The sequence below is a fragment of the Poecilia latipinna genome, unplaced genomic scaffold, assembly GCF_001443285.1.
Source record: "Poecilia latipinna isolate Pla-1442-1.1 unplaced genomic scaffold, P_latipinna-1.0 Scaffold2112, whole genome shotgun sequence".
Classification (NCBI taxonomy): Eukaryota; Metazoa; Chordata; class Actinopteri; order Cyprinodontiformes; family Poeciliidae; genus Poecilia; species Poecilia latipinna.
Window position 1 is genome coordinate 113,603 of NW_015114728.1, and position 24,398 is coordinate 138,000.

General features: G+C 39.4%; 1 protein-coding gene and 1 long non-coding RNA gene across 5 annotated transcripts in view; one reads left to right on the forward strand and one right to left on the reverse strand.

The window, feature by feature from the left end:
- Positions 1–23,359, forward strand: part of LOC106936283 (serine/threonine-protein kinase BRSK2-like) — a 40,541-nt gene extending 17,182 nt beyond the window's left edge. For 2 of the 4 annotated variants that reach the window (XM_015017162.1, XM_015017161.1), the window contains 13 exons: positions 2,617–2,763; positions 6,037–6,068; positions 7,603–7,767; positions 9,492–9,589; positions 11,012–11,171; positions 11,272–11,332; positions 12,431–13,043; positions 13,627–13,675; positions 14,430–14,553; positions 14,651–14,752; positions 14,884–14,992; positions 16,398–16,487; positions 16,732–23,359. In XM_015017162.1, the coding sequence (XP_014872648.1) occupies positions 2,617–2,763; positions 6,037–6,068; positions 7,603–7,767; positions 9,492–9,589; positions 11,012–11,171; positions 11,272–11,332; positions 12,431–13,043; positions 13,627–13,675; positions 14,430–14,553; positions 14,651–14,752; positions 14,884–14,992; positions 16,398–16,487; positions 16,732–16,961 (1,980 nt within the window). In that variant the 3' untranslated portion in view covers positions 16,962–23,359. The remainder of the gene's footprint in view (positions 1–2,616; positions 2,764–6,036; positions 6,069–7,602; positions 7,768–9,491; positions 9,590–11,011; positions 11,172–11,271; positions 11,333–12,430; positions 13,044–13,626; positions 13,676–14,429; positions 14,554–14,650; positions 14,753–14,883; positions 14,993–16,397; positions 16,488–16,731) is intronic. The other 2 variants (XM_015017164.1, XM_015017163.1) reach the window with 2 other exon arrangements.
- Positions 7,779–13,582, reverse strand: LOC106936285 (uncharacterized). The gene is made up of 4 exons (XR_001422099.1): positions 13,382–13,582; positions 9,411–9,485; positions 9,300–9,322; positions 7,779–8,176 (listed from the first exon to the last, which is right to left on the reverse strand). It is a non-coding gene; the product is annotated as an uncharacterized LOC106936285 (long non-coding RNA).
- Positions 23,360–24,398: the final 1,039 nt, after the last annotated feature.

Genomic DNA, 24,398 nt, shown 5'->3' on the forward strand with positions numbered 1-24,398 from the left:
AAACATTTTTTTTTGTATCACACGAGTCACATGATCAACAAGTGGATGTTGCCACTGATTCAAGCCACAAAGAAGAAGACAACAGGAAGTACTTGGAGGATCATTGTGTGGCATGTTTTTTAATGACTTATTGTGAACAGTTATTCACGTGTGATTTTAATTTCATGGAAATACTGCAAAGTAGACAAAGATTTGCACCCTAGGCTCAGTGAGTTAGGAACTAAAATGCAAAGTGCTGTGTTCCAAAGTTTTTGATGTGATGTGAAGGATTCATTTTGAGTGTTGGAAGTTGGGCTGTGAGTTTCTCTCTCGTATTCTCGGTAGCAATAACTAAAACTTCAATTTTGTCCTGATTTAGCTGAGGGAAAGTCAGGACAATCCATGCATATCTATGAAAATGAATCCCATATCTCCTGATGACACCAGCCAATGGCAGCGTATCAACAATAAAAAAGAGTAGGACCTAAACGTGAGCCTTGTGGAACACCCCAGTTTATTTCAGAACATCCTAATAAACAGTTTCTTATACTGACAAAGATTTTACCATCATTCCGCTGTGGCAGACGTACTAGAATGTAAGGCCAGAGCGATCTTCCAGTTGACATTTTTAAAAATCTTTACATCTGTATACAACTAGAACGTACAGTGATCCTGACGATAAGCTGAGGAAGAACTGGATGAATTTTTTTAACCCGTGCAATGCTAAAACGTAGCATTGCAGTTGTTTTCAAAGCTGCGTGCCAGCTCTTCCAATGGGATCGGCTGATGGGACGGTACCAGTCAGAGTCAAACGAGCGTCTCTGCCGCGTTTTACTTAATCACGGATTGATTTCATGAAGAGCCAATGCCGCACTGCAGAGGTTAGAGGGCTACAGGAACTGTTGCTACAGGAATAAAACAAATCGGGGAATCTTAAGTGATTGATGCTGTGCAGAGGCGAAACAAGTTTATTTATAAAGCTCCGTTCATACACAGGGCAGTTTAAGATGCTTTCCTGAAGCAGGTCTGTAGACTGAAAGGCTAATTACAAAATAAGGCAGGAAACTGTTGAAGGAATTACATTAAAACTGACCCAGTAGTGAAAAAGAAAATGCAAGATTGAAGCAAATGAATCCAGACGAGCGGCTAAAACAAGGTTTTAAATTTGTCAGAAAAGCTTCGGTGAACAAAATGATCATTTCAGTCTCGATTTAAAGGAGCCAACACTTTCTGCTTGTCTCATTTTCAGGGAGTTGCTGCTTCGTTGAGTGTCTTATAGCTTAATAATATTTTTATCTATATGCTCTGCAAAAGCAAGGAACTGGTGTAAAACTGGTGTGACATGTTCCAACTTCCTGGTGTTGCTCAAGGGTCTTTCGATAGGGTTTTGGTTGAGCCGCAGCTGTCTGATTTTATTTCATGTCAGTTCAATTACATAACTTTATTTATTCTGTATGACTCCAGTTCAAAACGAAGGTTGTCTCAGTGCACTGTACAAAGCAAACATACCAGATTTAAATACAGAAATATACAGTAAACTCAATAATAGAGAGCTAACCCTGCATTTCATTTGACAGTAGTTCTAATACAGTTTAGTCAATGGATCTTAAATTTAACAACCTACTTAAAAGAGAAGCATGCATCTTTTTGGTGCTTTTCAAGCATTTTTAAGTTTACTTGATTACAAGATATTTGCTGTGGGCTAATTTTGCAATAGAGTTTCTGCGGGTGTTTTAGTCTGTAGCCATAGCTACACTTAAATTTCTGGTTGGCTCTGCAGCTTTTAGGATCTTTGAGTCTGGTTGTGTGCTAATTTCTAGCTTAACATTTTTTATAGCTAAACAATGACTTATGTATAGTCATACTTAAAAGTGTGTCATCAGTGATGGCACATTGTCTGAACCAGACGGATTATATAGACAGTAAATAAAAGTGGCTCGAGAACACCAGCTACCAAAAAGACTAAACAAAAAGAACAACCAAAGTCAATGTTCTTTATAGTTAGCTTTGCCATGACATGACATGCTAGCTGCATGAAACTCTATGTTCCACAAGTGGAGGGTGAAACATTGTATTTTTGTGTTTAGGCTACTAATTAGGTTACTTGTTTAAAAATTATATCCAGAATTGCTCTTGATGTCTGTCAATCACAGTCTACTCTGAGGTCTTATTGTCTCAGAGTAGAAAAACCTGCAAATATTTTCATAAATTTGGAAAGGAAAGCCATTTCATATTTACTTGATAACTGCTTAAAGTGTTAACCTGAACTGAGTTCCTAAAATCACAATTAACTGTGTTGAAATAAATGCATCTTGTATATTATATCAGCTTTTCTCTAACAGTTGAGTCACTTTGGATCATAGTCATTGGTCCCAGTTCTATTAGCAAGGGATAAAAATTGATACCAGATTGCCAAAAGCTGTTTTCCATTTATGGCAGTAAAAGTTGATGTCATCACGCCTGAAATTATTTTATCAATTGCATCTGATCAATATGTCTGCCATTTATAGTGGGAGATCTGTACCAGAATAAAGTCTGCTTCATGACATTACAGTACATTCATACAGAAACAACTAACAGCAAAGTGATACATATATCAGATCGGATCATGTTGTTTTTCATCCTGTCCCATGTCAGGGTGCCTTGCCTTTTGACCACGACAACCTGCGGCAGCTTCTGGAGAAGGTGAAGAGCGGAGTTTTCCACATGCCCCACTTCATACCGCCTGACTGCCAAGCTTTGCTGAAAGGGATGATAGAAGTCAACCCTGACAAACGACTCACGGTAAGAAGTCAGAACTCAAGACAGGCGGACAGAAAACAAGGAAACTGAAGCACTGAATCTGGAAAAATCTGAATTTACCGCAATATATGATGACCTCGTTTTGGTTCATTATTATTATTAGCAAAAGGATTGTTAGAATATCCTTTACCTATATGATTGTTTGCAAAAGTTAGTAAATTAATTGAATACATAAGTCTGTCACGATAACAAATTTTGCTGGACAATAAATTGTCCCAGAAATTATTGGGATAAATTATAATATTGCTGTTAGGTCTGTTGCGATAAGCAATTAATCAAGTAATTGCATGATAAATCAAAGTAAGCTCAATAATTTCATTTTCATTTTGATGATTCATGTTTTTTGAATTTCATTCTGTTTACAGAGACATCATAACCCATTTCATTTACACTTTTGATCATGTGGTTTTTATTTACGTTTTTATTCATTGTTTTTGGTTGTTGTGTTTTATTTTGGATATTTAAAATATCTTCTAGTTCCAGTGTTAAGTGGACATTAAAGTTTATTGATCTTTGAGAGGATGAACTTGCATTATTATGTCATTATTGATATAATACTCAAAAAGGTCACAAAACAACAATATTTTCATTTATCGCAATAATTATTGGGACAATGTATCATCCAGCAAAATGCATCGCGACAGGCCTAATGGATGATTTGAGACCATTTTCAAGTCATATATTGATAATGACATATTGAAGGTTGCTCTCTCAAAAACCAATAAATTTGGTGAAAACTAAGCCAAATGTGAATGAATCAAATCCTTTTGAAAGAAAGTTTGCCTCGTGTAGGGACACAGTAAACATCTGGATCATCTGGATTCTTTTTTTCTTTTAATCTCCATTTAGATTGCGTGCAATGAATAAGTGTGTTTTCCTTGTGGCGAAAAGTCAAAAGCGTTAACTGAAAAGACAAAGGCGTCTGACTTTGTGCTGCACGTTGAGGATGAAGGAGGCATTTACAGGGCGGAGGGAGAGAAAAGAGAACATGCAGCCCCCAGGCTTTGCTTTAAGATGGGATGTAAATGAAAGCTGACACGAGACCTTACCGAGAGAGGAAGAAGAAGAGACAAGTCGGTCCACAGATAGGGCAGAGTGGAGTAGAGTGGAGGGACCTCGGGTGCTGCTGAAGGGCAGGAACACGGTCCTTCCTGACAGGACTGGCCTTTGGTTTGATGTCAGGCAGCTAAAGAATGTTGGTGGTTTGGAACAAGAAGTTCTATAAAAAGGTTCATCTCAGTAAATCAGGATAGAAGTTTGGTTGATTTTGATATGTGCAGCTGAAAAAAAACCCAAAAACTCAGTTTCTCGTTCAATTTGAACCAGAGACGCACCGATCCGATATTAATATCGGTACCGCTACCCATATTGAAAAACATTCTAGACTGGGTATTGGTGACAATGTGCCTGATCCATAGAGGCAGATCTATTCAGTCTAGTGCTATGCTTCATACTCTCATGTCAGGCTTTATCATTTATTTTACATTATATTTAGAATTCCTGAGTTAGCAAATAAATATGTAATTCACTACATTTATGTCTGTGTTTAAAAGAAACACATCTTAAATGTTTTTTAAATGTTCAGCTGTTTTTCTGTATCGGATCGGTATCGGCTGATATTAAGCTTCTGATATTGGTATCGGAAGTGAAAAAAGTGGATTGGTGCCTCCCTAATTTGAACTTTACATCAAACCTATAAAACATTACTTTTAAGGCAGAACTATAAACCTACTGCTGCTTCTACCACACTTTTTTCTTGCACTCCAGCTTTTGTTGATATGCTTACATATAGCAGTCTGTAAGCAGGCGACTTGAAAAACCTTTTGTCTCTTACGCTCCTACCCTGTCATTACAGGTGCCATAAAATTAGCATTTCTGGATTTAAAATCCTTTTTTTAGCTGTAATTTGTTTCATTTTGGCTGCTGCTGTTTGTGAACATGCGACAGACTGGCGACCTGTCCAGGGTGACCCGATGGATGGATGGATGGATGGATGGATGGATGGATGGATGGATGGATGGATGGATGGATGGATGGATGGATGGATGGATGGATGGATGGATGGAAACAGGAATCTGTATCTTCTTTCCCTGTCACTGCTTCTTTTCCAAAGTCAGGAGTGAGTACGATGAACACACAATACGGCAGCAGTGGCGACCTCCAGAGGCAGAGCAGCTGTAGAAACATGAGAGCCTTTTAAAAACCCAACGCATTTTAAACTGAAGGATGTAAAAAGAAAAAAACTGAATTTACGTTCATGGAGCAGAAGATGTTTTAATCATTTGCTTCTTCGGAGGAGGAGGAGGAGGAGTCTGTGAAACAACTGTGAGATAAAAGTCTGGTTCATTCAGCGACAACAGATTTAATCAAAGCTGTGAGTTGGTCTGATGAGCTGTTGATTAATGGAGTCTGAAACCAGGTCAGCCTGTCTCTCTGCGCCTCCGTCTGCCTGCCCTGCTCCTCCACCCAAACCACAGCAGCTCAGCCTGCGCCGGATCTCACTGAACCACCTGCCAGTCAGCAACCAGAGGATGTTGCTGATGAAGGGAACATACTGCGTGCTACAGGATACAGGATGCTAGCAGGCCTGCTTCTCTCTGTGTCTGCGAAGCGGCAGCTGCTGCGTCTCTGTGGCCCCCAGAGACGCAGCGCGCCACTGATGCAGCGCTCTCCGCCGTGTGCAGTTCCTGCTGCAGGGTGTATAATATATGAGGGGACAAAGTGGGACAGCTGCAGGAAAAACTTTCCTGGAGGTCATGCAAACATGGAGCAGTGGCCTGCGGATAGCAAACATTAAAAATTTGAAAAGTTGTTGCACAATTTTTCTTTTCAGACCCCTTTACTGCGACGTCAGTAAATGAAATAAGTTGTTCTGTGACAGCTTTTTTTTTATATAGAGAATATTAATTAAACTGAGGAACACAGTAGGACGTTGTGAAGCAGGGTTAGGTTATAACATGATAAGCTCCTAATATCTCTTGATCATCGTCTATAAAATAGATTCAACTTTGTGGTTTTAAATTGAGCTAATATTAAAATTTATTGTTCTGTTTGTTTATTGTAACATGAATCTGGTGGCTGTTATTGAGTTCATTTAGCATTTTGTTAGAACAGTGTTGTGGTTTCTTTAAGTCAGATCGGCTGTATGATTTAAACTAGAGCAACTAATATATTTAAAAACAATGTTCAAATTGTTTTACGCTAATGAAACAGTTTTATTCACATTCTAATAATGTTCATTCTCTCTTCTTCCAGCTTGAAGCAATACAAAAACACAACTGGTACCTGTAAGTACATTAACATTGTCTTCTGGCTTCTTGTAACACTTTTATGTTTTGTTTTTTTTTCCTTTTCCTTTTTTTCCAATCACTGCCCTTTTTTATTTTGCTATAACTTGAAAACATCATCTGTCTAGTTTTGAGGTGCGGTGCCATGTTTCAGACCTCTCTGGTTCGATGTTTAAAAAACATAAAAGTATATCAGAGTTTGTTAAACCAGCTTTGACTGTAAGCTAACACTGCCAACGCACAAAATCTTACCAAGTGTTTTTGGTCTAGTTTCTAGTGCAAACATCTTGGTACACTTGAAATAATTCAAAACTAACTTTTAAGAAATTTTTCAAGACAAAGGAGCTTGTTTTAAGTCACATGTGTCAAACTTTTTATGTGGCCCCCTAAATTCTAGACTAAACACTAAGTGTGGTTAAATATTATTTTATCAATCAAATCAATTCAGTTTCTATTTGTTTACTGCTAAATTATATAAATCACTCCCTCCGGTTTCATGCAAATGATTGTGAAAATTCACTGAAAATCAACAAATCCCTGCCCTTTTTTACACTAACGCATAATTGGAGATTTATTGGAACTTTCTTAATTGTACTAAGCAGCTGCCTCAGCCTTAATTAATGTCAGATTATAGTCCATGATCTATCCAGCAAGTAATAAAAGTTGCATTTACCATCATAAATATGTGCAAATATAGCAAATATTCCCAATTATTTTCACAAACACTTTGATTTTTATTGCAAAAAATCACAAAAAAATCATAAAAACCTTGAGGGACTGAAAAGATGTTCAATATTATTTAATTTTAAGAAATCCTTGATATTTGAACAGTTTGTGAATGAGCTTTTCCGGCCCTTTAAGAGCATTCATGACCTTGATTTGGCCCAAAATGAAAATGAGTTTCATTTTGAGCCAAAAAAGGTCAGAAGGTCATCCAGCCAACTCCCCCCCACACACTTTTACTAAATCAAAATTGCCTTTAAACTTTCACTAATATTTTCAAAGTCAAAGCAGCACAAACAAAAGTTTTGCTGCATAAACATAGTTGAGTTGATTGATACCAATTTTATCTGTTTTGAAGCTGGTGGGGGGAGGGGGGCTGGTTGACCTTTCATGACCTCTGGAAACATTTCTTAATATCTTTTAAATGATAGCGGCACAAACAAAACTTTCTGCTGCACAAACGTTTGACACGAATTTTGTCTGATTTGAAGAAGGCTGGGGGAGAACAACTTCACTTAGGTAATGATAATAAAGAGGAACGTAAGAGAGTGAATATAAGAGAGATACAAAAGATTATAAGAGAGAGAGAGTGGATTTAGAATAGTAGGCTTCATAGTGTGAAGAGATGAGCAGCTGACCATGACATCATGGTGGCTAACATGGCTTCCACCATTTTCTGGGTTTTGATCACAGATAGTACGTAACCTCTCCCCAGCTTTTCTTCTTCCACTTCGCTTTTACCGTCAGCTCCGACTTTAACCAAGATGTCTGCCGGTACTCTGTTCTAAAGCCGGTGCGTGTTTCCTGCCAGGGGCGGCCGGAACGAGCCTTGCCCGGAGCAGCCGCCGCCTCGCCGGGTGTGTGTGAAGAGGATCCTGTCCCTGTCGGACCTGGACCCAGACGTCCTGGAAAGCATGTACTCTTTAGGCTGCTTCAGAGACCGAGTGAAGCTCACACAGGACCTTACAAGTGAGGAGTGAGTACATGCGACCCGTTCAGCCTCTTCTTACGACACACAGCAGCAGGAGTTATGAGGCGAGAGAGAGAATCCTCTAAAGCCTCGACTCTAGTCGTGTTTTTGTCGGTTTACTCCTGACTGTGTGTTCCTGTGTTCTGTTCTTTTTTGTTTCTCTCTCTCTTTACTCGTTATCCCATTTGTTCCGATGCAGCCGGGCAGTTTTGTGCTTCATTACCTGCCTGAGTGGACAGTAACAACACTGCCTGTGTCTCCCTGTCTGTCCATCCATGTCCCTGTTCTTCCTCTGTTTGTGGATTTTCACTCACTTCCTTTTGAAAAGCTGCAGCTCTGCTCACACCTCCTCAACTTTTTCAGATTTTCTTGCATTCCAACCTCAGACTTCAGCGTCTGTCATCGGGGTTTCATGCTGTATGACATGAAGCAAAACAAAGTTATTCACGGCTGTTATATAAATGGATTTTCTACCAATAAAAGTCTCTGTGTGACGTGGATTTGCAAGGAGACAGTTTAAAGTAGGGTTAGTTTATAAAACTATTTTCCACGCTGTGAACATTTCACTGACGTCCCTTCAACCAACTGGAACTTTTTTGGTCTAGTTTATATTGCAAATATCTTAGTACACCTGAAATGAAGCAAGATTAACTTAAAAGTAACTTTTTAGCAAAATCAGTAGCTTAGTAATTCAATAATTCTTGAATATTGATGTGAAAAAGTACTACTTCCATTTTCAGATTTTTATTTTAATCACAAAATGTATTGTTTTCTTATTTTTCTAACTTGTTTTGAGAAGAGTATTTTTTTAGATAAAAGCATTATGTGATGGCAGAACAGCTCAGGAAAAGTTGGAAATTAATCCTGGTTAAGATTTTGTGGAAAGTCTTGAAAATGATTCAGTCTGACTGGCCTTGAGATATTTTGCAAAGCGATTTGCCACTTTGTGTTGATGTATCACATAAATTGGACATTCTGGCTGCAAAATATCAAAGAGTGAAAAGGTTTGGGGTCCATGAATACTTTTTGAAAGCTACTGTACGTCTTTCCCAAGGAAAGTTCTGACTTATGCTCCAACTAAGAAATGGAATGTGAATACAATATCAACCTTCTGTTGGCAATAATTACAAAATGACATTATCATTTAAAGTCACAGTGTATGATACGATATGTTAAGATATGTTTTATTTACGTATTTGTTCAAACTGTCATCATGTCCTGACTGTAGAACATGAGGGATAATATATGTGAAAATTCCTCTGCCTTCTTCCTGCGGTCCTGCTGCCATCTACAGAAATACTTCAATCCAGGTCAGAAACAACCAACCACAGTCAGGGGGAGGGGCTTAGTGCTCTGCTACACCACAGCTCCTCCTCCACAGCAGAGCCTGTTGGAAATACTAAGCTGGTAATGCAGTAGGAACACACAGAGGATCTCAATTTATTTACACATTACCTGTTTCATGTTCTGTCAGAACATAATGATAGTTTTAACAAATATGTACAAAAAAAGAAAAAAAGAAAAGAAGCATACTTTACCTACTGCAGCTTTGAGAACTCACCTGTAACATGATGGAGTAGAAACCCTGAGCTTATTGGTTGGATATAGAATCTTTACAGAAATGCCTGCCAACCAGTCCATGTTTTTACCTGACTGGAGAACTGTCCTTTCCCGTTGCTTCTTGTTTTTGCCAGCTTGTTGTCTTTGTCTCACTGCTCTCTGGTCTGCAGGGAGAACCAGGAGAAAATGATCTACTACCTCCTCCTGGATAGAAAAGAGCGATACCCGAGCTGCGAAGATGAGGACCTGCCGCCCAGAAACGACCTTGGTAAGAGAAGTTTGTTTTTCGTCTCCTTCTGGTCTGATGAGGTGAACATGCAGAACTGTCAGAACCTGTTAGCTTTCCTAAACTCTGATTTAAAAATGCAACAGTCAGAGATTTATGGTTCATTTCCTCCAGTGTTGTTCAGCAGTGACCTACCAAAGCCAATTTTGGTGGATTTATTTCACTCAAAAGCACTTATAATTGACAGAATGCAGAGTCTTAGATTAAATGTCACACTTTAGAAGAATGTTCCAGAACAGACTGCACAAGGTTTAAGAGGATAAAGCTACTTTGTTTAAAATGTTATTCTTTCTGTTGCTTTCTGAGTTTGGGCCCAGGTCATTACACTCTTTTGACAAAACATACTGAAATTGGGTTAAAATTAAATTACTAAAAAAAAGGAAGAGGAAAAACTAAAGTTAACTTTCTGATAGAGACGACTGTTTTCTTATATGATGAGAAGAAATAAAGCAATAGGATGAAGTCTGCTGCTGATGAAGAAGTTCCCAATGTCCAGATACTTTTTTAAATCCAGATTTTTTTTTCTTCCATCTTTAAATTATCTATGTCTATAATAGAGATGTTTCTATTCTACTGTCACATGACTTCTGAAACTTTTAAAATGTTGCAAAACAGGAAAAAAAAAAAAAAAGGAAAATGCGCATTGGATGTGTTTCCATCTACTGGTTTGGAACGAATCAACCAGGCTACGTAAAATGTAATTTTGTCTGATATTGACGCTATTTATCACCATAACAAACAAAATAAACTAGCATGGACCACACATCTCAGAACAACTGACAGACTCGTCCCCCGTGTGAAGTTAAGTTCTCTACCTCAGAACTTATTCTGCAGTTGTATTTCCATTTTTGGTCATTTCCAAAAATTACCTCAAGTGAGTCTCAAAACGTTTTTGCGTAATTGCAAATTTCAAATGCAATACTTTAAAATTCTCATCAAAAGACGTTGTCAGAATCAGGTCAACTGTCTGCGAAATTCATGACGAAGATTTTGTAATACACATGCTGCACCTGTAGGTGGCAATAATGAAACCATCTGTGTCAAAATAATAAGAAAATGATTTTGAGAATGGCTAAAGCAGCACTGGGCTAGAGATTTTCCCCAAAACAGCAGCATGTGTTTTGTTTTGCTAATTGTTAATCTCTTCATCTTAAATTTAAAAACAGAATATACACCCTTTCTAACTTTGAGTGGTCTTCCTAAAGTATCAACTTCCACACTAATGTGTGTTAGTGTGTAGAAGTTGTGCTTTCAGAAGCTATGTTCTCTGACCAGCCACTGACTAGCTAGATCTCCTGAAGCTGAAAATCAGCTGAATCTAGATGATTTTTTTGGTGCATTTCTACCTTCATTAGATGTACCGAAGTGGAAAGTTCAAATTCTGTTTCTGTGTTGTTGGTATTGTTGTCCAAGACCCACCCAGGAAGCGTGTGGATTCCCCGATGTTGACGCGTCACGGTCGGTGTCGTCCAGAGAGAAAGAGCTTGGAGGTCCTCAGCGTCACAGAACAGGGGTCTCCCACCCCACCTCGCAGGGCTCTGGACACGAACGCCCACAGCCAGAGGTATAAACGGATTTACTGCCACCGTTTCAGAAGCGTTCCAGCTGACAGAACACGTCTGGATTGCTTCACCTCACTGACTCTTTGCGTTACTCTTCCAAAGGTCTCGTTCGGTCAGCGGTGCGTCCACGGGTCTGTCCTCTAGTCCTCTCAGCAGTCCCAGGGTAAGGACCTGACATCACTCTGCTCTGTTGTTCCATCTTGAAATAGAACTTTATTTACTGTCAATAAAAACAGTTATTTCAAAAAAAGAAATTGAGAAAATGCCATAATTGTGTTTGCACAAATGTAGTGTCCCGCACATTACAGTCTTCAAAAAATAATGCGCCGATATATCCACATACTGATTTGACATGATTCCCAATCATGTTTTAATAACTTTATATTGGAATACGGTATTTAAAAGTAGTTCAACCTGTATATCCATACACACAAATGAACCTCCTTGCGCCATTTTTGATTCCTAGCAGGAAGTCGTGGTTGTTTTGTAGCAATCTGATTGGCCGACATAGGTTTTAGCTTTGCGCTACACTGCCCCCTATGGGTTTGGCATGTTTAAAAGAACGTTCCGAGGCGTATTTATGTGGGTTGGTGTGAATGGATTAGTGGCGGGACAATTTAACAGCTACCATCCACACAGTTAGCATAGCAAGATAAACGCTCAGTTCAGTACATTGGAACTATGTAAAACCCGGTTTTGTTGCAAAATTAATTAAATTTAAAAAGTGTTTATGAAGGTTCAGCTTGAACTTGTAGAAACATTTAGTTTGATGGTGGTTTAATAGTTGGATGGTGGAAATTTGCTCTTAAATATTCCCTATTCTGAGATGTTGTTAGCTTGAGTCCTTCATAGCCTTTTATCCCAGACTTTCCTGTCTGGATTTATGCAGCACATCAGAACCTGACTTTGAAAGAACCAAGTCTTTCCTTCTTTATGTATTATCAACAACTTTGGCATATAACTATCAGTTTTGTTTTCCAGGATTAATTTCTTGTGATGTGACCTTTGCCTTAGCAACTCTTGCTCAGTCTGTTTGTGCTAGCCATGTTCTTCCGCCTTCCTATCACATCTTCATTTCAAACACATCATGCTGTCCATTTCTCAAAATAGGCAAGTAAAAAAGGTTGTCACATATCTTGTTGATATTTTCTGTCCATGAATCATATTTCATGACCATTGCTTCCTGTCTCATCTGCCCACATCCCTTTCCCTCGTTTTTTTCTTTTTTTTTTTTTTGCATCTTTCTCTGTCTGCCCATCAGAGCCCGGTCTTCACCTTTAGCCAATCAGAGGTCACCTCCACTTCCACTTCCTCCTCCAAAGACCCCAAAGCAGGAAGTGGCACCACTCCTCGGCCCGCCCGCCCGATGCCCGACCCAAAAACCCAGACCTTGCCCTCGAAGGGTCCCGCTGACCGGCCCCAGCTCCACTCCATGAAGTCACTCCCTCTCCAGACTCCACGCTCTCCTTCCCCCTCCCCCTCTCCTGTCCTCTCTCCAATCCCGCGGTTCTTCAACTTCCCCTCTCCGTCCGTCTTCAGGTCCAAGAACGTCCACTCGTCCTCTAACTCCTCTGCCACCCCTTCCCCTGTGTCGCAGGTCACACCGCAGGGCTCGCCCCTGCCCACCCCGCTCGGCACGCCCGTGCACCAAATCCAACACCCTTCCTCCACCACTCCTCCCTCCTCCTCCTCCTCGTCCTCTTCCTCCAGAGTGGACGGGACGGGCGGGGCCTCGCTGTCGCTGACCCCGCCCTCCAGTCCTGGAGGGAGCGGTAACTTGGCCGCCTCGAGCTCCACCCACTGGAGGACGAGGCTCAACTCATTCAAAAACAACCTGCTGGGCTCGCCACGGTTCCATCGGCGCAAACTGCAAGGTGAGTGAAGATTTACAGAAGATGTTTTTTTTGTTGATATTGTCATGTTCTTATTTACTTTGGAATTTTTGGAGGCCATTTTATTGTTGTAATGTTGCTTTGTCTTTTGGGGAAAAGAAAAATACACAATAGAATAGTTAAAAGTCTTATTGTTGTGTTACTTTTCGATTACTATTTATTCTTATTGGTATATGATGTCTTTACATTTTTAGTTTCACTAGAGGAATGGCCAGAAATGTCATGTTGGTATGTCTAGTACATATGATGACAATAAAGTAGACTTTGACTTTGGCTTGGGGGGGGGAGAACTTAGTGTATTCTTTAAATCAGTGCTTCACCTGAGGGCTGACGTCACTTTAAATTCCATCACAATGAGCTTCATAACAGCAGAACGGTGGAAAGAGTCTCTGGTAGCATCTCTTCCTGTCAAAGGAGCGTGTGCTTCAGCCTTCAGCTGTGTTGAGTAATGCTGCTGCCATGATAAGCTGTAATTAGAACAATTAAATTAGAGTCTGTCATCAAGAATCACTGGGCTTTTCTTCCCCCATCTTTCATCCCATCTCTCTGCCTGTGTTTCTTTTAGTCCCGACATCAGAGGACATGTCCAGTCTGACTCCAGAGTCCAGTCCAGAGTAAGTACACGTGTAATTTTTATTTATTTTAATGTGTTGGGTAGCCTGGTGAAAACCAGCTCCTTGTACTGCGCTTTGTTCCATTCTAATGGTCTTGGCTCACAGCTATTGAAAAAAGATTACTTCTTGGAGAAGTGGGCTCTGTTGAAGTTTTACATTTTATCCAATCACTAACGTTTAATGCACCAGCTCGATGCTATAAAGCTTACCTGAAATTGCATGTGCTGTAACAACCATCCTCCACTGCAAGGAGAGAAGTGCCGAGCCCAACGAGGCAGCTGTTCATATTAATACAGTATTTGGAGATGTGACCAATGTGAACTGAACGACCTTGTTCACTTCCTCCGTTGACATTGCTAAAACTACAGGCAGAATACAATTCCAAAACAGCGCAGAAAATCAAAATTGTTCTCAACTTCTCCTTTTGTCCACTGATCAGCCCAGTTTAAAAATCTACTGGGGGAATCCAAGTAAATGGGAGAAATCCTAGAAGGAGCACTGAAGGAAGATGAGAATTTCATCGGAAGGCAGTTGACAGATATTTTTCATCTCTATTTCAAATTATTGCGAAATTATACAATGCAAAACATGCATTCATAAAAAAAAGACAAAAAGAACAAGAAGTCACTGGGCCTCCCAAAAAATTGAAGCCCTGGGTGACTGCCCATTTAAGCCCTTTCTGAAGTCTGACACATAGTAAAAGTCATTTTAAATTGGTTCAAAATTATTGTATTTTTTGTTTTGTTGTTTCTAGGCTGGCTAAGCGGTCGTGGTTTGGTAACTTCATCAGTCTGGAGAAGGAGGAGCAGATCTTTGTCCTGATCAGAGACAAGCCGCTCAGCTCCATCAAGGCGGACATCGTCCACGCCTTCCTCTCAGTGAGTGCCATCAGCCTTCAACCAGCTTCGCACATCGTTTTCGTCTTCTTTGTCTTTTCAGTCTTAAGAGACTCCATCTCCTCCATTGTCTCCACAGATCCCCTCCCTCAGCCACAGTGTGGTGTCTCAGAATAGTTTCCGGGCGGAATACAAGTCCTCGGGTGGCCCATCTGTCTTCCAGAAACCTGTCAAATTCCAGGTCATATTTCCTTTTTTTGCCTTGACATCTTTTTTTATCCAGCCAACATCAACAGAAAATAGGTCAAACAGGGTTTCAAAAGGTTTGAAAAGTTGAGTTTAAAGTCCAGGTTTTTGCTCTCGTTTTTGCAGGTGGACATCGCTTTCTCTGAGGGAGAGAGAGAACGAGAGAAGGAACAAGCGGAAAGGGAAGGACGAAGAGAGATGGGCATCTACAGCGTCACCTTCACTTTATTAGCAGGTGAGCGGCCTTGCAAAATAATTAATACCCCTAAACTTAAAGGTTTTACATATTTTACAGTATTTCAATGTGATTTTATATGGCAGACCATGTCAAATCTACCAAAAAAAAGGCAGATTGTCAAAAATGATAATTGGCTGTAAATGTTCTTTTTTCTGTTTTTTTTTTTTTGTTTGAAAAAGGTTTGATGAACAAAGTATGCATGTCTTCTTTGTTTTGGTGCCTCTTGCCCTTATTATTAATGTGAAAAGTTAAAGAGATAGTGAATACTTTTATGTGGCGCTCCACAGACATAGATGGCATTTTCTCCTTTTGGATTGTATTTTTCACAGAGCTGGATGACAGAAAAGGCTTTTTTTATTTATCATGAAAGAGGATCACCCCTCCCTGTTATCTTCTGTAAACAGGCAGAGCTTATCAGACCGTCCATATTCCAAGCTGGTGATGCAATGGCCGCTGCTAATACCCCAGATTTTATGGATCTGTTGGCTTTTGCAGCCACTTACACTAGAATTTAGTGTTTCTGTTGTGCTTTAAAATATGCAGATAGCTGTTGGCATTTACTTTCATCACACCAGTAAGGAAGAAATGGCAACAAACTGGAATAAACAGTAAAGATCACAAATATTATGCCATTCTGGATCTTGGTGTATTAAAACTGTAGCAGGAGGTTTCTTGAGAATGCCCCCTTCAATGCTCTGTCTGGAATTTCTCCCATTGAGCTGGATTCCTGCAGTAGAATTTCAGTGAACAGAAGAAGTTGTGAACAATGATGTTGATTTTCTGCTCTGTTTTAGAATTGTAGTCTGCCTGTAGTTTTAGCAATGGCAGCAGAGGAAGTGAAAGAAGCCATTCAGTCTTTGTTGGTCACGCTTCCAAGTTTGGAACAGTTAAAAGTCTAATATTTAAGTTTACAGTGCAAGTAATTTCCAGTAAAGGCTCCTACATATTAGAGTGTACTGTAAGTACTTTGTAAAGCTAGTTTTTACCTGCCTTTTGAAGTGCCTAAATCAGACTTTCTTTTGGTTTTACAGCTGGTCTCCTTGTAAATTGATCAAGGTTTTTTGTAGAACATATTTCAGCACCAAGGCAGTTCAAAGTGCTTCACATCATGAAAACATAAAAGTATGCATTTTGTGAAGTGCCTTTGTTAAAATTATCATTACACATCCAATATGTTGATCAATGTTCCATTTATTATGGTCCAAAAGCAGCTCTAAACAGGTGGGGTTTTAGTTTTGATTTAAAGGAACTCAGTGTTTTAGCTGTTTTGCAGTTTTCTGGAAGTTTGTTCCAGATTTGAGGTAAAGTCTCTGACATCACATTGTGAGTAAGGACCGTAAAATGTGGAGAAGTTGGGGAAAACTGCCTCATAACCGACTCTTGATTCTTCTTTCCCCTTTAGGTCCCAGTCGCAGATTTAAAAGAGTCGTAGAAACTATTCAAGCTCAGCTTCTCAGCACTCACGATCAGCCATCTGTTCAGGCTCTGGCAGGTGAGTTCCAAACATTCACATACAAAGCCTCGTAAAAGTATTCATACGCCCTGAATCTTTTATAGCATTTGGTCATGTTGAGTACTGTCAATAGGAGCAACTCTTCCATAAAGGAAAGATATTTAGAGTGAAGGGAATTGAATACAAATGAACTTCAAACATTTAAGAACACTCTACAAGCCACCTGTTTGTAAAGCGATTAGAGTAACAGCTCCTCTCTGGAACTGTGTTCTTTGCCTCTCAGATGAGAAGAACGGTCAGCTCTCCCGTCCGCCCAGCGCTCCTTCCCATCAGAACTCCCGGAATTTCGAAAGCGGATCGGATCGAGTGGAGAGGGAGCCCACGGTGGACGGGGTGAGCGGCGGCGGCAGCAGCAGCAGCAACAGTGGCGGGACGGCCTTACAACGGAGAGAGTCGGGGAGAGACAAGACCAGACTCCTTTCATCGTCCAACGGGACGCAGTCTCACCCGTGAAAAGAATGTTGCAAACGAGAAGAGGGTTGACCGCCTGGCTTCCCTCTCTTCCTCCACTCAGTCCTCCCTGCTTTCTTTCTTTAGCCTTTTCCTTTCTCCCTTCCAGGCCTCTGACCTTTAATCCCATTTAAAGGAATGGAAGGCAAGAAGGACTTTAGTCAAAGATCATCTAGAGATCCAGAGAATTCTCCCAAAGTGTCTGTCTGTAGTAGAAAGGCGTACAGAAGGGAATGGGAATGTAGAACAGAGAAAGCTCACAACCAGCGAAACGAGTTGTCCACCTCCCACAGCAGATCGACAAAGCACAGGACATTTCCAACAAACTATCACAATCAACAGTTGCTTCAGACTTTGCAGGAATCCTCCAGGTCATTTGGTCAGGTTGGTTCGCTGCGACACCGGCCAGCGACTGAGTGTATCGACGCATTCCCTTTCATCACTTCCTGCCCATCCAGATTTATCGTCTGCATCACTTCCTCTCCTCACCTTTCTAAGGGCGAACAAATGTGTTTTCTCCAAGCAGACCGAAAACATGAAGGAAAGCCGGCCGAGAATCAGATGAGCTTTGTGATCGTCTGAAGTGGTTTGTGTCCCTAAAAGCTCAGCAACGGCTAAGCTAACGGCACATTTTCACAATCAACCAGGATGAGAGCAGAGGAACAAATACCACCAGAGAACGAATCCGCGGTAACGTGGACACCGTGCGTCGGAGTGGCACAACTTTTCCTCAAACATATGGAGCCCCCACCCCAACTCCACACAGTTATTTCTGATATACAACAATATGAAGCTATGATACCATAATGCCTTTACAAGAGAAGACAAATGTGGATAACGGTAAGAATTTAGCCACGTTTCAAGGAAAAACTAGTCAAGCTGCAAGGAGGGTCCCCTACTAGTCTAAAAGCATGCTGGATGAAAAGATTAAGAGGCCAAACATAGAAGGAGCTGCCCGTTCATTTAAATGCAGTGGACACAAAAAAAACTAAGACGCCATAAACCTTCTCTTTGGCTTATTTAGAAATGAAAAGCAGTTTTTATGTGAATGATTTTTAGAGTATTTCTTTTACGCCATGCGTAATCCATATGAATGGAAAAATGTTTTTTTTTTTGTTTACTAGTTTCTCCTGATGCATTTGCTGTTTTAGAAATTTTAGTTTGTTCTTTTTTAAGTTGGTCTCTCTGAGCCTTAGAACAACATCTAATCTAAAACACATGCTGGCACTAATATGAGCTGGTTCCTCTTCAACCATACTCTGGTGCAGTACGCTAATTTTAAAATCCCTTTATCATCATACAGTAAGTACCAAGTGCATAATTACGGTAATAGACCTGTAAACTTTTAAACAATTGAACAAGCCGTCAAGTTATGCCTCATCATGGTTAGCATTAGCTTAGCATTACCACAGTTTCAGAAATGGCTTTTCATGAACACAAACCACAATCTTTTCCTTCCTATTAGAGATTCTCTTCTCTGAATCTGACCAAACAAAGAAAGTCGTACTTCTGACTCATAATGACAGTGATATATTTCAGTTATCTCAGTAGCTGTATGCTGCTTGTATCCTGTTTACACCAAATTCACTTTCCTTTTGCCTAGATGCTTGTTGGTCCCTCTTGTTTCTACATAATTTACTTCTTCTTATATTTAATATTGTTAATGGCAGAACAATAAAGCATAAAACTTTGTTCCAAATAACAGCAGTATATTTGAGAAAGCAAGGAAAATCTGATTGTAACTTCTATTTCTGTACATGCAAAAGAACTGCGAATACTGCCCATTCCATGCCAAACTGGGAGAAAAATGTATGATGTTTGTTTACACAACAAGGTGAGAAAAAAGGGGGATTAAAAAAAATAACTGAAGTAAAATGCTTGAAGATTCAGTTTTCCTGTGAAGAATTTAGCGAATATTTACATGTACAAGCATTGATTCTGAAAATTGCCTCACATCTGTGTTGAATTACATCAGCTGACATCTGGCAACTATTAACAGTTATGTCAGCTTGTTAATAGGTTGGAGTACATTCCACAGTTCCTCTGCATTTCTTGATTTTGCCTCAGAAAAAGTAGGCTTGATGTCATCAAATAAGTTTACTATTGCCAGGTCCAAGGACTGGACTTTACTTTCTGTAAAGATAAGAATAGATTTTCTCCCACACCTTCCAGGTTGTTAGTTTCCATATAAAAACAACCACACAGAGTATCAATTCCTAAATTTCTTTATATGTTTTCCTGCTTTAGTTAATCTTCTGACATCAGGAGTCTTAAATCTCAGCCCTACCGCCAATCCACTAGAGCAGATTTTCTCATTAGTGTCAAAATTTAAAAAAAAATGCTGAAATGATATCTATAGAATCAATACAATAGTGGTAAGGACATTGCAACATCAGTCAAATACCAACATTACTCAGTCTCACTCTATAATGTCCACTCTGGTGAAAATTTACTCCACAGACATGCATAAAACAGAAAGGAAACTTTAGGGTTGGCCTTTCTGATTAGATAAATATTTGACCAACTTGGGTCCAAATGTATCCCAGAGGTCAGTTGGCTCATAAATATATGCAAAAAGTAATAATTACAAAGGAAACGTACCCCATCGTGATACAGCAGAACAATGTAAATACCACATCCTTGATCCCAATGCACCTTCACTAGTCCAAACAAAGCACAAGGAAAGCCACACAAGATGTGACAAGGTTTGGTACTTCACAAAAAACTGCTTTGTTTCCTCATATCTAGACTCAAATAAAATGACTTTTTTTTCAATATTACAATGCTAAGAAAAGACTGAAAAGCATCTTTAGTGTTGTAAGGACAGAATGTTTGCTAACCAAGCCTCATGTTTTGTAAATTTGGACATGACATATGTCCACTTTGTTTACAAAAATATCTAACGGACCTGAAATTACTATTTATAAGATGTCTGTGGATGTCCTGTCTTTGGAGGGCTAAAGCAGCTAATTTACTGGCTTTTGCTACAGTGCATTGTCATTGAATTGATGGTTACATTATGTGAAACTCGTCTGCCATTTTTCGGTTTTTAACACAACTTTAACCAAAGGTCCGATATGATCAATGTTCTTCACGTATTTGCGTAGACTAGAATAACTAGCCTCCAACAACGAAGGAAAAGACAATTCTGGGCTAGCTTAAATGGCTATAACCCACATTAGCCGAAGCTAAAACTTATCTTAAGCATTAATAAACAAATAATTGTCCATTACTGGCTTCTTGAGTCAGTAAGCAATGATTCAAAGAGGCTCTTTTTACAGTTAGAAATTTCAACACAGTTGTTTGAAACCATTCCTACTCTCAAAGTCTAAATGTTTTACGTTTCACTGAAAAAGAATGAAGGTCGGGAATGTACTGTTTACAAGAAAGCTGAGGTGAAAGATCCAACATACTCAGGTGTGTCTGTCGTCATAGAAACTATACTCATGCTGCCTGGGTAGGAAAAATGAAGCCAAACTGAAGAATGAAATGTCCCTGGTATTTTTCTTTTTTTTTATTGTTTCCTTCCTTTTATTGCACCGGTCTCTGTATGTATAGATGTTTTTCATTGATGTATTTTAACACAAGCATAAATGAGCGTGGAACTAATTATTTGAATGTCAAAAAAAAGTTCTTAAAATTACTGCACCACATTTTTATCCATGTATTTATTGAAGTTTGTATTTTTTTTTTTTTTATTTGCTATGTATTGTTTGAAAGTAGTTTTTTTTTCCGTGCAGGGATTTTAAGAGTAAACCAATATCTGTCACTGAAGAATAACTTACTTTGACACTGAGATATTTTATGCCAAAATATGCTTTAAGCGCCGATGTACATTTTTGTATCTTCTGTTAAGTTTGGAATTTATTTATTGTCATCTGTGTGTGTCACTATAGATGTTCACCTTTTACAAAGCTAAACCAAAAGTTCATCTACACTCTGACATTTTAGGAGGAACTTTAGTGATATGTAGATAATTATCCGAGACTTCATTCTAGTTTGCTGTGTTTGATTTTTATCACCGCCTCAGACAAAACGAAGATAATAGGTTATTAGAATGTTGTATGACTACTTTAAAGAATTTCTCTGTCTTTCCGCCTAGGGGAACAAAACACATACTTGTAGGACATTTTAGACATTTTGTTCACTGTGGAACAAGCCCCAACGTAGATTATTCATTAGATCCTACAGCTCTTATGACATAAACAATAACATATTCACAGCTATGCATGATGTCCACAGAAGAAGCCATTTATTTTATTTTAGCTGGTCTTGTTTCCAAGGTTGAAAAAAATGTCGATCCAGTACAACAGCTTGGTAACAGCTCTGACGTAGGTCATACAGCTCTCACAACAGAAAGAAAAGCATTTTCACGACTATGCAGGAGGTCCACAGATACAGACGTTTATTCTCTTTCATAAGGTTTTGGCTCCAGTTAAAAAATATCGGTTCTGTAGAACAGCTGTTTGGCACCGCCCACACAAAGATGTTTTTGGGTGTGTCTGCTAAAGTTTTTGGTACTTTAGGAAGTGCCTCCACACGAATTTACAACAGCTTTTTATGGCCCTTGAAGATATATTTTTTGAAAAAGGAGTAGTAAATTTCTGCCAAAAAAACTCAGAAATTTAAAGATAATCTCAAAAATGTCCTAGAATATACAAGGAAATTTCTGAACTTGAAAAGCTGAAAAATTTCTAGAAAAAAACTTGGAAATTTCTGAATTTCAAAAGTCACAAATATGCATGAAAAAATTAAACTGATTTTCTCCTCATTTTTTTTTCCCTATCTACAATACGCCCATACGAATTCGGCATTTGGGAGACCAGAAACGATGCAGCTGAAACCGGGTTCTGGGGTTGTTGAATTTCAAAACGCTGGTTTCATGACTCTGTGTGGCCATGCGAGCCACATGGAATTAACTATGAAGTCATAACTCCAGCTCTCTCTACCCCGCATGCACCTCATTCTCACAAATGACAAGCATGCCACATTCTGTTGTTTGTGCCGTAAGCTGGCAGTGTTACAATGCCACCAATTGGCCCGGCATACCTACTACATTATCTTCTGTTGTGTCGACGCACTTTAATTTTACATTTTTTTAAAAGTAAAAAAAGAAAAAATACACATGTATAGGACCTCAAATTGCTGGTAAATTCATTTTCACAAATATCTGGCTGTGCTCTGCGTTTAGAGCTAATTGACATGTCGGCATGCTATCATTGCTAAACATAACTGGTTTTTTTATTAATTTCAAAGCTGGCATGGTAAGGTCAGAGTTGTCACATTCATGTGTTCATGTACTTTTTGCTTAGTCATCAAAATCTCTTAAATTTAAACCCATTCTCTCCTGACTTTTGGCAACCTTGTTCTTCAACAGAGCTGGTTTCAACAGCTTCAGACCTAAAGGCAACCTAAACCTTTTCAGTATGTCTGCTACAATGGATGCACCACAGACTCAGGTGAAGCTGTTTAGTTTTAGAACAGCTTTGGGGAGGGACTGTAAGTTCTTGCAGTAAGCCGGCGCTCGGTAGCGATGTTAGATATATGGTGGGCGTGCATTTTAGTCTTCTGGTGAGTGCATGCACATTTGACACTTGTGGTGACCCTGGAGCACAAGCCCCGTGTCCAAAGGGCAGAGGTCAAACAGGTCTCAAGTTACAGATTTCCATACCTATTTTAAAACACCAACTTAGAATGTAATTCAGAAGAAAGAACAAACCCAACTGAAGCTAAAGAAGTTAGCTAATCAGTTACAGAACTTACTTACCTTATATCTTGTACATCTTCCCATTCCGTCTCTTTGTATTTCAATCCCCACTTTCCTCCTAAATGCACATAAGACATCCTCTTATATAATCACCCTTCTTGTATACATTTTCTACACTATATACTTTGATGCAGATGCTGTATACGTTCGTATACACTGTGTGCCTGTCTCTATCTCCATTGTATGCCATTCATAGCTATGTAGCATTCACTATGTTTTATTGTCTCTGTAGTCACCATACAGCTCTTATTCTCATCATTATTACTCATTCTTCTTCTTCTTCTGCAGTCATAACAACAATACAACTACAATATCTGCAGCCCTTACGTCCTTAAACCCTCTTTCCAACGTCAAATTCCCTCCACCCTCGCTTCTGTTTCACAACCTTCACTTCCCCACACCGATTCACGCAGTAGACAAAAAAAAAAGACTTTTTCACTCTAAAAGAATTCATGAACAAAGAAGGAGTAGGTGTGACCGGGGGTCGAAAGAGGAGCTAACACGATTAATGATGATGATGACGACAAAGAGAAATGTCTGTAGTACAATTACTCAAAAGGAAAAGTGCACTATTATGACTATGATTATTATTGCCTGTGAGAAATGCTGTTCAATAAACAACAATGGAAATGTATGTTGGAGTTTGGGTTTGATTTGTTGAATAATCACTACAGTTTAACTTTCCCGTGAGGTCTGTTTGATCCCGCGAGCTTTTTACCCTGTGCACGGTTCCGTGTGTACTTTTAGGAGATTTTTGGGCTTCTTTGGTTTTGGTAACTGGCAGTCTGATGTCTGTCATCTGAGCTCATGCTAAGAACATGGGAGGTTTAAGAGGGTTACTAGTGGCCAACCTGGTGAAGCAATCTGATCCTATGTGAAAAGTAATTGCCCCCAAACCTTCCAACTGGCTTTGCCATCTTTGGTCTTGACAAACCATCTGTCATCCAAATAGACTACCAATGGTCACTACCAGATTCAGGCACGGACTTTGACAAGGCCAGTCCGAACTTTGTTGTCTTACCTCGTAACCAGAATGTTGTTGAGTTTAATTGAAATGATTGCCAACTGATTGTATCCATTACATCAAATGGTCCAGGTCCAGAAGAAGCCCCAGACCACCATCCTACCACCACCACTTCTGACTGTTTGTACAATGTCTTGTTTCTGAAAAGATGTTTAGTCTTTAATTTTGGCCTTGGATCACTCCCACTGAAACAACTTTTACATAATTTTGTCAGTATTTTGTCTTAAATACTGATCTTAGCTGGTCCTAGTCATCCGCAGTCATGTAGATTGGGTTGCTTTATGATGTTTTCGTTAAGTCATCGATGCACTTTTGGAGAATTCTGGTAAGGCTGATCCATTCCAGGAAGGTTCACCACTGTGATATCTCATATTTATTGCAGACTGATGAATTGTTCACTTTGTTTCTCATCTGCTCTTAAATTAATTTGGATAGAGGAATGTTGTGGTGCTCTCTTAAATCTTTTATCTTACTTTATTTTGTCAGACAGGTTCTATTTAAATGAAGTCAATTTAATATTGAGATTGAGCTAATGGTTTTTCAATAGGGGTAAATGTATTTTCAGTTAAGAGAGAGAAACCAGTTAAAATATCTTGCTGAATTTTGGACTGTGGACAGCAGAGTAACTGCAAAGAACCAGGCTCCAGGA